The 12,707-nt window shown below is 34.6% G+C and overlaps 1 protein-coding gene across 1 annotated transcript; it reads right to left on the bottom strand.

Moving 5' to 3' along the window:
* Positions 1 to 2,870: 2,870 nt before the first annotated feature.
* LOC113069528 (alkaline ceramidase 3-like) lies at positions 2,871 to 10,266 on the bottom strand. Its single transcript, XM_026242657.1, has 10 exons — positions 10,117 to 10,266; positions 8,068 to 8,178; positions 7,893 to 7,945; positions 7,653 to 7,705; positions 7,101 to 7,182; positions 6,499 to 6,534; positions 6,106 to 6,164; positions 5,279 to 5,380; positions 4,841 to 4,945; positions 2,871 to 4,755 (listed from the first exon to the last, which is right to left on the bottom strand). The coding sequence occupies exons 1-10, from the start codon at positions 10,217 to 10,219 to the stop codon at positions 4,656 to 4,658; spliced, it is 804 nt and encodes a 267-aa protein (XP_026098442.1). The 5' UTR covers positions 10,220 to 10,266; the 3' UTR covers positions 2,871 to 4,655.
* Between the last annotated feature and the right edge of the window lie 2,441 nt (positions 10,267 to 12,707).

Raw genomic sequence — 12,707 nt, 5'->3', positions numbered from 1 at the left:
GGATGTAGTCAGGGGATTTTTGTATTTACATCATGGCTTTTTCCCAATAGGGATCTTTCTTGATAAAATAACACTTCCATCTCAACTTGGTGACTAGCTGGTTCGGATTAAGTAGAATCCACAATTATGTCTTTTATTTAATTATTTTCAATTAAGTTACATTTTATGCAATGCTGCTCAGGCATTCAGAGTATAGGTTTTTTTTTACATTTTTAAATATTTCAGACATATAAAGAAGTACTATAAAATGTGTGCATATTCCAGTAGCAGTTTAGAGACTGACTGTTACTTATTATAAGTACCCCCCACACACACACTCACATTTAGGAGTTAAATACAGTAAAAGTGGGTGTGAACTGCCATTGAGGTTAACCTAAATTTACCTATTAGAATTCATACTATGGGTTATTGTTTAATTTATTTAATTAGTCTTTGGAATTATTCTGTTACATTTAAGCATTGCTATGATGGTTGATATTTAACTTTAAATATGAGTAATAGTAACAGCAAATGGCCTATATTAATAAAAAAAAAAGAGAGAAAAATATATACATTTTGCCCTCCTATGATCTGAGCAGCTTTTTCCCCACAGTGTGAAAACAATGTAAAACAATGTCTTTTTTTTTTTGTTTGCAGTAAAAAGCACATGATACTCAAAATGCAAACACGTCAGTTCTCTTACATTCACCCCATGGGGTATGCATGCGATCACAATCTTTGATTGAGACAGTAGTTCATTAGATTCAATAGATTTATGTCATTTAATTTGACATTGACTGTACGAGCTTTAAGACCATATTAGGTTATGACTAGAGTTCATTCAGACATAAATGATTCATCAGTCTTAGGACAGCTGAGATAAATCTTTTTTAAAAGTAGCCTAAATTAAACATATGTTCCCAGTTGACCCTGCTCTGAGGTAGTTAATCTACAAATAACGACAAACCACACAATGAATGTGAATATACTGTGTGGAAAATGCATATTTTAACTTGTCATTGATAGTGTTTTCACTATACGCTACTTTTAATCACCTTTTAATCGCTTTTTTTTAACTACATTTAAGGAATTGTGAATTAAATGTTATTCTAAATAAATGTGTCATAACACTACTATCTCATCTCATGTCAAGTATTGTATACTGATGATGTCAAGGGGTTTCCCAGTTCTGTACAGTCAGAAGCCATTTAAGCAACTGAAAACGAGTGTCCACCTGAAAACTCTGATGTCGTGAAGAATTTCCCAGTTTACCTGAGCATCTGAGCTCCAGAGGTACATACATGCTTATTTTCCAAGGCGGGAAATGACTCACAGAACACCTGTCTTACATGACTCAGTGACAGCTGTATGTGTGCACAGCTGTGTAGGAGAGTTCACTGTGGTGGCGCCCTCTACTGTTACAACACTGATACAGCTGTGGTTTTACGGTGGCCAGGTGTGTTTTACCATACCAACCTGAACTCATTAATCATAGGAACTCATAGCCTGTTTAAAATATAGTTCTATCACACAAACATTTTCATATTTTTGAATAAAAACTGAACGAATATTATTAATGTGACAGCCTTCTCACGTACTAACAACTTCAGAAATGTACAGCAGGTGTTAACTAAGATGTTTTTTTTTTTGAAGTACGGTTTTATTGTGTTCAATGAATCAAGCTACATTTATTAAATTTTTTTAATTATTAAAACAACGTCTATAGCCTAATAGCCTATAATATATGTATGTATGTATATATGTATATATATATATATATATATATATATATATATATATATATATATATATATTTCACTGTATATAATTGAGAAGTGTAGTTAAAGGGGTCATATGATGTTTTTTTTTTTCAAGATCATTATTTTGTGTATTTGGTGTAACAGAATATGTTGACATGCTTTAATGTTTACACATTATTTTTCAAATACTGTACATTATTGTAGGTCCTCTATGCCCCGCCTTTCTCAAACAGGGTTTTCTACAAAGTCCCTCCTTCTGACAAGAGCAGTCTGCTCTGATTGGCCAGCTGACCCAGTGCATCCTGATCACCGCAGGCAATCGTTGGAAATGTAACACCTCTTTCCATAATCACGAGCTTCATCTTTCAAAATAAATGTAAAGACAGTTAATAATGTCCTTACTTTGATCAAAGACTATAGAATACCCAAGACATGTCAATCGTATAGTTTTGAATGGGGAAAAATGCAACGCTCAATATGGCCAATCAATTGCAGGAAGCCCCGCCTTCTGAATGAAGGAGCCAATCGCTAATCGATAAAGTCAGCGAATCACTGTTGCCGCCGTTGTAGCAAAGTCAGAATTACTTTCTGTCCTAGGTTCATGAAATGGTCATCCATAAAATGCGTTGCTGTTCTGTTGTAAATAATCTTAAGGATTCCTAAATGCATCTACTTTCAGAAGGCCAAATAAAGTGTTTTTGCTTTCGCCTAGATACACACAGCTTCTCCATGACATGGCTGCTTCAACACTAACTGCGCTTACTGAAACCATGCCTTCTTTCTTTGCGTTTGGGCGGCATTACGGAAATATTTCTACATAGTGACGTAGACGTGTGGAGGTGTGGCAGTTCTCTTTGGGTTTGAGACTTTAGTCTTTGCAACTTTACAGAACTTCGTCTTGTACCAAGAGCTTGTAACACTCCAAAGAGAAAGGAAAAATTTAAAATCGCATCATCTGACCCCTTTAGGTTTAAGTTTAAAAAACAGCATAGGCTAAAATGTCACGTTAAATTTATGTTAAAAATAATTAATAAAGATTCATGTTTTTCTTTTCACATTTTCTTTCCTTCCAACGTAATCGTATAGGATTGTTGCATATGAATATAAAATATTTGGCTACAGACCACCAAGTTAAATTAAAACCATGTTTAATGTTTTGGCAGCATGCATTATAATGCACCAAAAAAAGAAATGAAAAATCATTAAACACACATAACTTACATAAATCATTACACAGCCTTTACAAGACAATATTCCATTATTAAAATCCACCATTTCAGTCATAAGCATCATTAGAGGTCCAAAAATGTATGAGTGAGTGAATTTAGGCACTAAACTGCAGTGATAGTGGCAATAATTTTCCTGTTGTTGGTTCATTTGTACTCCTAGAGAAAATGCTGAGCTCTTTTATTTGTGATGGAATATTTAATTTGTAGTGATTTAGTACAATGCACATCAAGGCAACAAGGAATAAACTACAGTTTAATGTAAGGCACCCTCAGTGGTACAAACACGACTCCAACGGAAGCTTTATCTGGAACACTGTGCCTCACTGGAATATGTACGATTTTCTTTTTATCCACTGTGCTTCACACAGAGATGATTGTGTTCTTGTTGAACCATTGATTTGTCACAATACATAACACAAATGACAAATCAATATTAATATTAATCTTCATACGTAACCATAACTTCACTGTTATTGTTTTTGACTGCAAGTGCAGCCAGTGGCAGATCAAGTAGTAAATATTAGAGAGGAGAATAGAATGGATAGGGCTATCTAGCTTATGAGACACCCACTGACTAGTAATAGTAAGGTTTAATATGATTTTAATCAATTTACTGAGTAACAACATTTAAGTATCTTAGCTCAATGTAAATTAGCACTCATAATAATTCCTTCATAAAATGATCACATTAACACTATATTCATAATAAGCTTCCCTAAAATGAGAATAAATTAAATTAAATCAATTAAATTACATATCGGTGACATGAGGGTCTAGACATTTTTTTGAAGGGCACAATCACACTTAACTATGTATTTTTATACAACTATAAGTTCTTGTTTGTCCTTGAATCAACTGTGTTTTGAGTCTTGACGATCTTAAGAAGCGAGTTTGTTCAAAAACACTGATTCATTCTGAATGGCTTAATGCATTGTGGCATTGTTGATTTAGTGACTCACTTAATTTGCAAAGCAATTAATGACTTGTTAAACTGTTCTACTGTAATTAATAATGTTATTATGTAATATGTGTAACATGGAAGCGATTATGTAACATGCTACTGTATCTCTTAAAACACGGAGTACAATGACCATTATTACAGTAAAATGTGTTACACTAATACCTCATCCTCATCTTCAGAATGAAAATATCATACTTGCCTCCCAACTTACTAACATTCATTCATTTTTCAGAACTGCTTAATTTGACCTCCATAACCTCTAAAAATGTAGAGATAAAAGTAAAATCTTGCATAATCTACATTAAGTTCAAGTACAAAATATGAGATGCCAAACTGACTAGATATGATCCATCAAAGCTATATTAGTTTCCCTCATGAAAGCAACAACAAAAGAAATACCAGCCGGAACCAAATCCTAGTTTTGGCTGCTTCTTTCTCGCTAATTAGACCCCCTGATTTTTAGGACAATTTCTAAGCATATTACAGTGTGCAAAATCATGAAACCACAAACCTCTCATCTACCCTATAATAAAGACAAAAGCTTTCCTTCATTTGGGCAGCTTTCTCAGTAATGCACTTGGCAAACGGTGCGGAAAGGGGAAGAAGGGAACGGGGGAACCAAACCGACAGCCTCTGGTCACTTCCTGCTGCCGCTGAAGCTCACTGGCTGGACCTCTGTCTGTATGAGGTCTGTGATTGGTCCATCTTCCTCTTCTCAGGTCCTTTTCAACTCGCCTTCTGAGATTCAATGTGCAGCATCGGCCAGACGCCACACAGAAACTTCACTTTTGGTCTGTGCTTGAGGTAGGTTGAGCGAATCTGAAGGCTAAGACAAAAAAAATAATAATAATTAGAGCCATATGCAACATTCATCATTGAATTAAGTGATTTAATGTTTCATAATTACGTACCTGAGGAGTATGTGTAAATATGAGCCCAGGCCTGTTAAGATGTGCCACCAAGCATGAAGCTGCGTAACCGCTCCGACCACAGGGGGCAGCCGCTGCCGTGTGGCTCTGAACCAAAAACAGTGACAAACAATGACGTCTTATGTTTTTCATCTGCTCTCATTTTGCTTGGTCAACCACAAAACAAAGACATTTAAGTAATATAAATATAAAATATTTAGGAGTATATATATATATATATATATATATATATATATATATATATATGTGTGTGTGTGTGTGTGTGTGTGTGTGTGTGTAAATATCATTCATGCATATTTTTTATATCTAAATTTAGAATTAAAACAATGCACTTTCTTGTGGACTTAAATGTTACCTAATTTGAATAAAATTAAAATGATACTTAATGCATAAAGTAATGTAATGCACACGTAGATCTACCTTAGAGAGTCACAAAAGATATTATCGATGTTCCATAATAGGAATCCCAACAGGAAGATGCTTAATGATGTAAAGCAGAGGGCTCTTAGCCATGGATACACCCTGAAAAGCACAGACAAGCACTTATTTGTCTTCGTACAGATTAAAGCATTAATCATAATATACATTAATACAGACATTGTTTTAGCAAACTCATATTCAGATCTGGCTACATTCTGGTATGGAACACCCATTTTTTTTAAATATAATCAATAGAGTGCAACAGTGTGTTTCTGGATGTAAAAATCCCATTCATTTTCTCCATAGGGGAATTGATTTTGAATGATAATTTATAAAATCAGACTTAATGTGAGATACGAGCTGGTTAACCAATTCTATTTGCCAACCTGTGTTTTTTTTCAAATAATTTTTTTCAATAATTGTATTTAACAGCAAATTTCTTGGACAAAAACTACATTGTACGTCATTCTGCATAACAAATCTCCACCAATCATTCACAATGTTTAATAGGATGGTGTTTCTTTCTCTCATTAAAGCTATTAGGTACACAATTTATTTTCAAATTTTTGTCATTTGTGATTACCTCATAGCTGGTTGGTTTGGTTCATATCTTATAACACTTTAACGACAACCTTTTCTAAATTGCTGTGGGAAAATGAATGGGATGAATACTTTTGCTACCTACGCTACTATTCCCAAAACGTCACAACCCTTTTTCCTTGTTGAATAAACTGTTTCACTTGGAAATATTGCACATTATAGAAAGTGAAAGCAGCTTCAAATGCAGTGAATACAGATTTGGAAGAGATAAAGATTTATTCACTCACCAAGTGACTATGAAAACAGAGCGAAACACCAAGAAAGCCACTAGTACGGCATACATAACCTGGGGGAAATGATTTAGCTGTTGTTAACCTGTGTATTTAGCACCATCTGCTATATAATCAATACAATATAATTTAGCTTCCGTCGTGTTGTGCTGGTCGTATTAAACAAAGAGATCACAGCATTGTGTTTATTTACAGTCATGTACCATTCAATACCCCGAGCATGAACAGAGTCACACCCTCCTGTCATGCCTTTCAACAGCAGAAACAGACAACAAATACTGACTGCAGAAGCGGTTTTCACACTACATTGTGGTGCTCTCAAAAACAGCATAGGATAAACTAAACTAGAGAGGCTCTTAATGCAGCATTAAATGTTTAGTCAGGCCTCACCTGATGAAACACAGGCTCCTTCCATATCAGGTAAATCTGCAAAAGATAAATGAAATGCACTTCTTGAGCATGGATAAAAAAACACCTAAAAATATCAATAATATATAGAGTACATAAAGAGTGGGGACTGAGACTGTATTGAATTTTATTCATAAAGAAAAAATAATAATAATGCAGTAGAGTTTCTAAAAAAATTAAAACAATGAAAGTTTAATAAGAAAAAGAGGAAATATTTATTAAGATTTTGCAGTATTTTTTAGGTCATTTTTTTCCCCATTGTTATTGTTACTTTAAACATTTTTATGCAAAGTGTCATGGCCACTTTATGCCTAATAGACATCCAAATAAAGAATAAATAACATTCCTCAATAATGCTAAATAATATGAATGCCATATTAAGAAATATGAATGTTTTATTTTTTATTTATTCTTATTTCAATTCAAATTATATTGATTACTGAATTTTATTTTAAATGAAAAGGTTATTAGAAAATATATATATATATATTTTTTTAGAAATTTCTGACATTTGCGCCCCACCCACTATTTGTGTGTGTGTGTGTGTGTGTGTGTGTGTGTGTGACAGTAAAGAAAAAACGTACCACACTAACAATAATACTGAAGGTCAGCAAAAGTGTAATTGGCAAATAGTTAACAGCACGCTCTTGCTTGAAGCACTCATATCTGTAATATGTGAGATATGCATTCAGATTCAGAAAAAAAACGTCCATAGTAAATTACCTACAATCATGTTCTACCTTTCAAAAGTTTGGGGTCAAAAAGTTATTTCAAAAGTTTTTATTTTGTATTTTTTTTTTTTTTTTTTTTTTGACAGAAATTAATATTTTATTCAACAAGGACGCATTAAATTGATCAAAGGTGACAGTAAAGACATTTCTAATTTACAAACAAATAAATCATTGTAATTAAAAATATTTCACATTATTACTGTTTTACTGTATTTATAATCAAATAAATGCATCCTTGGTAATCATAGACTTGCTTAAAAAATTCTCACCAACCCCAAACTTTTGAATGACAAAAGATATCCAAAAAATATTTTTCTGTTCATACAGCATCAGATCCTCATTAAGCTTATAATGAGTGTTCAGAGGTCAAAGTTGAAGCAGACAGTTTAAGAAGTGTCAACTTACAGACAGTAGACAAAGACACAGCAGCTGTAGATCATCGGCAGCTCATCCAGTAACTAAAAACAAAAGACAATCTGGAAACTGACAGCATTTGTGTGACACTTGTAAATTACTGCTATTGCTTTAGGGATGTACCGTTAGCGAACCAGCTTTGTGGCTATGAGAACAGAAGTGAAATAAAGCTTTTCATGTGCTTGGCAACAAGATGCACACTTTGAAAGGCTGAAGAAAAGTCAAGCTTACCTGCATCTCATACTGTAGTGTCATGTGGAAGCTCCATGAACCAATACCTACGGCTGGAGAGAAAAGAGAAACAACATTTAAATCGTACATTTTATCTCTGTTTGTTTAGGAAATGCAGTCTGGAATAACTGGGTGAAAGGTCACTTCCTAAAAAATCGCGTGAAAGATACATTACCAGCAAGTCCTAAAAAGGACCACACATAGCGTACTTCCAAACCGTCTTTACACGTCTGAATGGCTCCATAAATGGGAGGTAGGATCATAATCAGGTTACTGACAGTATTCCCTGGAGAAAGCAAAAAAAATAAAAATTTTATTAATGAATTAAAATATTAGGAAATAGTTCACCAAAAAAAATTATTTGAATTCAAATGAACTCACCCTCAGACCATCCTGGATGTACGAGTCTGTTTCTTCAGATTTGGAGAACTTAGCACTACATCACTTGCTCACCAGTGGATCATCTGTAGTGAATGGGTGCCATCAGAATGAAAATCCATACAGCACCCATTCACTGGAGAGGATCCGTTGGTGAGCAACTGATGTAAAGCAAAATTTCTCCAAATCTGAACAAACAAACTCATCTACATCTTGGACAACCTGAGACTGAATACATTTTCAGGGTGAACTATTCCTTTATAAGTCATATTTGAGTTATTCCATGAATGATAACAGCAAAAACTGCCCTGAACTTCCCCTTGAATGGAAATGAACAATAGATAAGTGAACTTCATCCAAACTGGCTTCTTATCACCACCAGCAGCTGTCAGTTTGCTATTGTCCCTCTTTGCTGAGTTCAAGACAACTAAACCTATACTAGAAAGCCCTACCGCGGTGTGTACAGGCCTATTGTTTCACTCTTTGGATATACGGTTTGTCATACTGAACATGGCACATTCCTTCACAAGACAACAGGTTCCCGTTGGCACTGAAATTCCTGTTGGTTCTAGCAGCGATTAAGCTTATGTTTGAAATATGACTGGGTGTAATTTATGTTTTATAATAAAGCTTCTAATCAGACTTTTTGATCCTTAAATCAAACACCACTATCCTAAAACCCTATAGGAAATTACAGCTGGAATTCAAGCTCTATTAGTATTAATGTTTGCATATCCCTTTGTGCCCTTTGACCAACTTATCAGGGTGACCTGAAATCTACTTCAGCAAACAAATGGAGATATAATGGCTACGTACACTGTGTCCTTTCCATACTGTCATATATACGACTGTAATAGAATTATTCAGCTGAGTTTTAGACAATCATTGCATTTTCAGTTTTTACTTAGAATGAAGCTTTACATTATTATTATACATCATCTACTCAGACTAACTGTAGGCTAACGTTACAAGCTAAGACCTGAAAACCAATTTTCAGTTGGTAATGTTTTTCTGTCAGCCGCAATTACTGTAGTATTGTAGTAAGTACGAGTAGAATGATCAAATATACAACTTCACTAAATCTGGCATTCATATTTACAGTACACAAGATATGTTGTTAGTTACACTGTTAGTTCTTTATAACCACGTTCAGCTGACTTAGCTTCATTCTGATAGCTCTGATTCGAGTCACTACTCACATTTTCAGAACATTTACTCATAGTCAGATTATAATTAAAGCAAATTTAAGAACGATTAACATAAGAAAGCATATGCTTGGTGGGGAACAAATATTTTCTTCTGTTCACATTATTTGATTTCACAGAAAATAAGTATCGGAGGCACGAGCTCCTCCCTAAATACTGGCACACACTGGGTTTCATTCATTCTCTTTCCGGTTATTTCATTTATTTAAATTTAGTATTTATTATTGAGCTTTACGATATAAGTTAAACGCGGACAGGGGGTCGCTGGCCTCGGCTGCCAAGTTACGAATCCTACTATGGCTGGATAACGCTTATGAATTTTTAATTAGGTTACGCTGACGTAGCTTTGGAACTTCGCTAAGAACAAGGCGTGGCTTTTTAATATTAATTACGTCACTTTGACGTTGCTTCGAACCCTTCCAATGTAGAAGACCTGTCTTTTCCATATTAATTACGCTATGCTGACGATGCCTCATAATCGTCCAGTAGCGAACGATTGCCTCATGAATATTAAGTATTACGCCTTTTCATAGTAGGGTTCGACAACGCTACTCTCTACCGTTTTAACATCCGTGTTTATCGTCCTACTCGACAATGGATCGCGTGCACCGAACACAAGCCCGTCGTTCAAAAGTACTTACAGAATTCTGCGATGTAATACGTGACCACATAATTGTCCTCGCACCAGTCGAGAGTTGAGGTCGGTGTTCCCCAGTAGCCCGGCCTGTCCGCCGCCGGAGCCATGATGAGAGCCTTGAGAGGGAGATCAGATAAGTTAGCTCTGACAGGCGGAGGGAGGAGTTGCCTGTACGGTAACGGATTCAGAGCCCCGTCCAATCTGATCGGGTCTACGTGCGATAACAGTTGCACTGCAAACAATAGCCTTCTGTAACTGAATATAACGAATAAATTGTTTCTCTAGTTTAGTGCACTTTGAAAGGTCAGCGCACTACTATATAAATACATAAAATATATAAGTTACAAATGAAAGAATAGTTCGTGAACATCGAAAGTCAAAGTATAATGGCATTTCCAGTGTATACATAAACTGTTGACCTATCATACAGCATGCAAAATTAACATTTAACCATAATTGAGAAAATACATATTGGCCATTATTTATATATATATATATATATATATATATATATATATATATATATATATATATATATATGTATATATATATGTATATATGTATATATATATATATGTGTATATATATATATATATATATATATATGTATATATATATATATATATATATATATATATGTATATATATATACATATATATATATATATATATATATATATATATATATATATATATATATATAATTTGTTAGAAATATAGCTGTTTCCCTTTAAAGTTGATATTATAATATGACTGTTTAGCTGTTTTCATTGAATATTAGACTTCTGTATTTTTCAGCTTTTACCAATAATGCAGGTGTTTTATCATGACATTTATCAGTTTTTGTGGGTTGAAGGTAAAGCATGAGTGTGCAGCTGTACATAATCAGATGACAGAGATCACGTGAGAATACAGACAAACCTGTTTCTTTTGAATAGAAAGTCTCACCAAAAACTTGATGAAAAAACGATAAATAACTCTTGTTTTCTATGTAGGGCGGAACGGATTCTCTTTTTAACCAGATAAATCCAGATTATAGTGATAGTTGTTGCTTCACGCTCCCTTATCAGTATGTCGTTTAAGCGAATCATGCTAGATGCTTTGTGAAGCTTTGTGCAGAACAGAAGTCTAAAGTTTGAATGCCAAAACAGTCAACGTGTCATAATTCATATAAATAATAAATCTTTCTTTTGATAGATCTTACATTTAAAAAAATAAAAAATAAAATGAAATAAATCTGAATAGACCAGTAAGCCAAATTTAAGTTTTGAGAGAAATGGAAAAGAGGTTGTTAGCTGTAAATTGAATAACCTAAAATAAAAAAGACTGATAGTTTATCCTTCAGAGCCTCTTTTTCATCCACATTAAATTCAGTATGTCGTCTCACCTGACTTTAGGCCATGTCCTCACATACACAAGTACTTTTATAAATGGAGTTTTACCTTTTTCTATTTCTAAAACATTCTCTGTCCACATGAAAACGGAAAAGCATGCTATGAAGCACTGTCAAGAGCATGCCACACCAACAGGTGGCGATATAATCTCAACTCTTAAACCATGTTGGCCAATCAGAAGCCTGAAAATGTTTCCAGCGGGCAGAGATAACAGTGCATGTTTCGATGTCACAAAAAGCCAAAATCTTGTTTTTGAAAATCAAGAGAGTTTTCAAAGAAATTTCAGCATCCTGGTGCTGTGTTTGTGTGTGGACGAATGACCAAACCGCATAGAAAAGGCTGTGGTTTTGAAAGTTTGTGTGGAAAGGGCCTATGGTTGTTTTCGTATGCGTTTTTTCGTATTCATCATCCTTTCCAATCAAAATGCTATGAATATGAAAACGCAGAAAATCAAACCTAATCTGAATTTTTGTTTTTATTGATGGATGAAAGTTTCAGAGGCAGTGTGTCAACGTCATTGACACAAAATTTTGGACCAAAATATCTGGATCAGTGTGCAATGCAGGGGCGGACTTTACCATTAGGCAAAGGTCGGCAATTGCCTTGGGCCCCGAGCTACCTATGGGCCCCCAAAATGCCCCATTAACTTGCTTAAAGATTTATTTATTTTTTTACTTCGTGCAAAATATATATTTCTAAAACTCCATTTGCGAAAAATGGCATCAAATCATTAGTGTCGCAGACAGGAGGGCCCCCCCCCCCCACCTCACTACATTGGACTATTCCATTATTTCACTTACTGCGCATCTGCGAAAGTGACAAGGCTGTAATGCGCCAAAAAACTGACGAAGAAGAAGTGATTGAAGTGATTGACAGTGATAGCCATTGTGTACAGAGAGTGAGTGTTGACAGTAAAAATGAAGCGAAGCTACCCAAGCGGTGCTGAAAAAAGGAAGAAACAGGAGGAAAGCAAAAAGTTTTTAGCAAAATTGATGAGTAATGAGTACTAGCAGTCACTAGCCGCATTTCCACTGTCGGCCCAGTGCGAGCCAGGGCTTAAAAGAGGCCGTTTGTTTGCATGCTTTGTTATATATTCAAATTCAAAATCATCGATGTTTTAACTATAGAATTGATTTAATTTATCAGGACTCAAAATTAATCACACATAAATACACTTATTTCTATTTTATTTATTTATTTT

This window comes from Carassius auratus, unplaced genomic scaffold (genome assembly GCF_003368295.1).
Source record: "Carassius auratus strain Wakin unplaced genomic scaffold, ASM336829v1 scaf_tig00001743, whole genome shotgun sequence".
Taxonomy (NCBI): domain Eukaryota; kingdom Metazoa; phylum Chordata; class Actinopteri; order Cypriniformes; family Cyprinidae; genus Carassius; species Carassius auratus.
Note: the sequence above shows the minus strand (reverse complement) of the source record. Positions and strands in the feature narration are given on the sequence as shown.

What these genes read in the sequence shown, in the direction of transcription:
- LOC113069528 (XM_026242657.1), bottom strand. Translation starts at nt 10,219, where the DNA reads ATGGCTCCGGCGGCGGACAGGCCGGGCTACTGGGGAACACCGACCTCA. An exon ending in GTATTACATCGCAGAATTCT is followed by an intron (nt 8,179 to 10,116) that starts GTAAGTACTTTT and finishes TGCTTTCTCCAG; the next exon opens with GGAATACTGTCAGTAACCTG. An exon ending in AGGAGCCTGTGTTTCATCAG is followed by an intron (nt 6,165 to 6,498) that starts GTGAGGCCTGAC and finishes CATTTCCCCCAG; the next exon opens with GTTATGTATGCCGTACTAGT.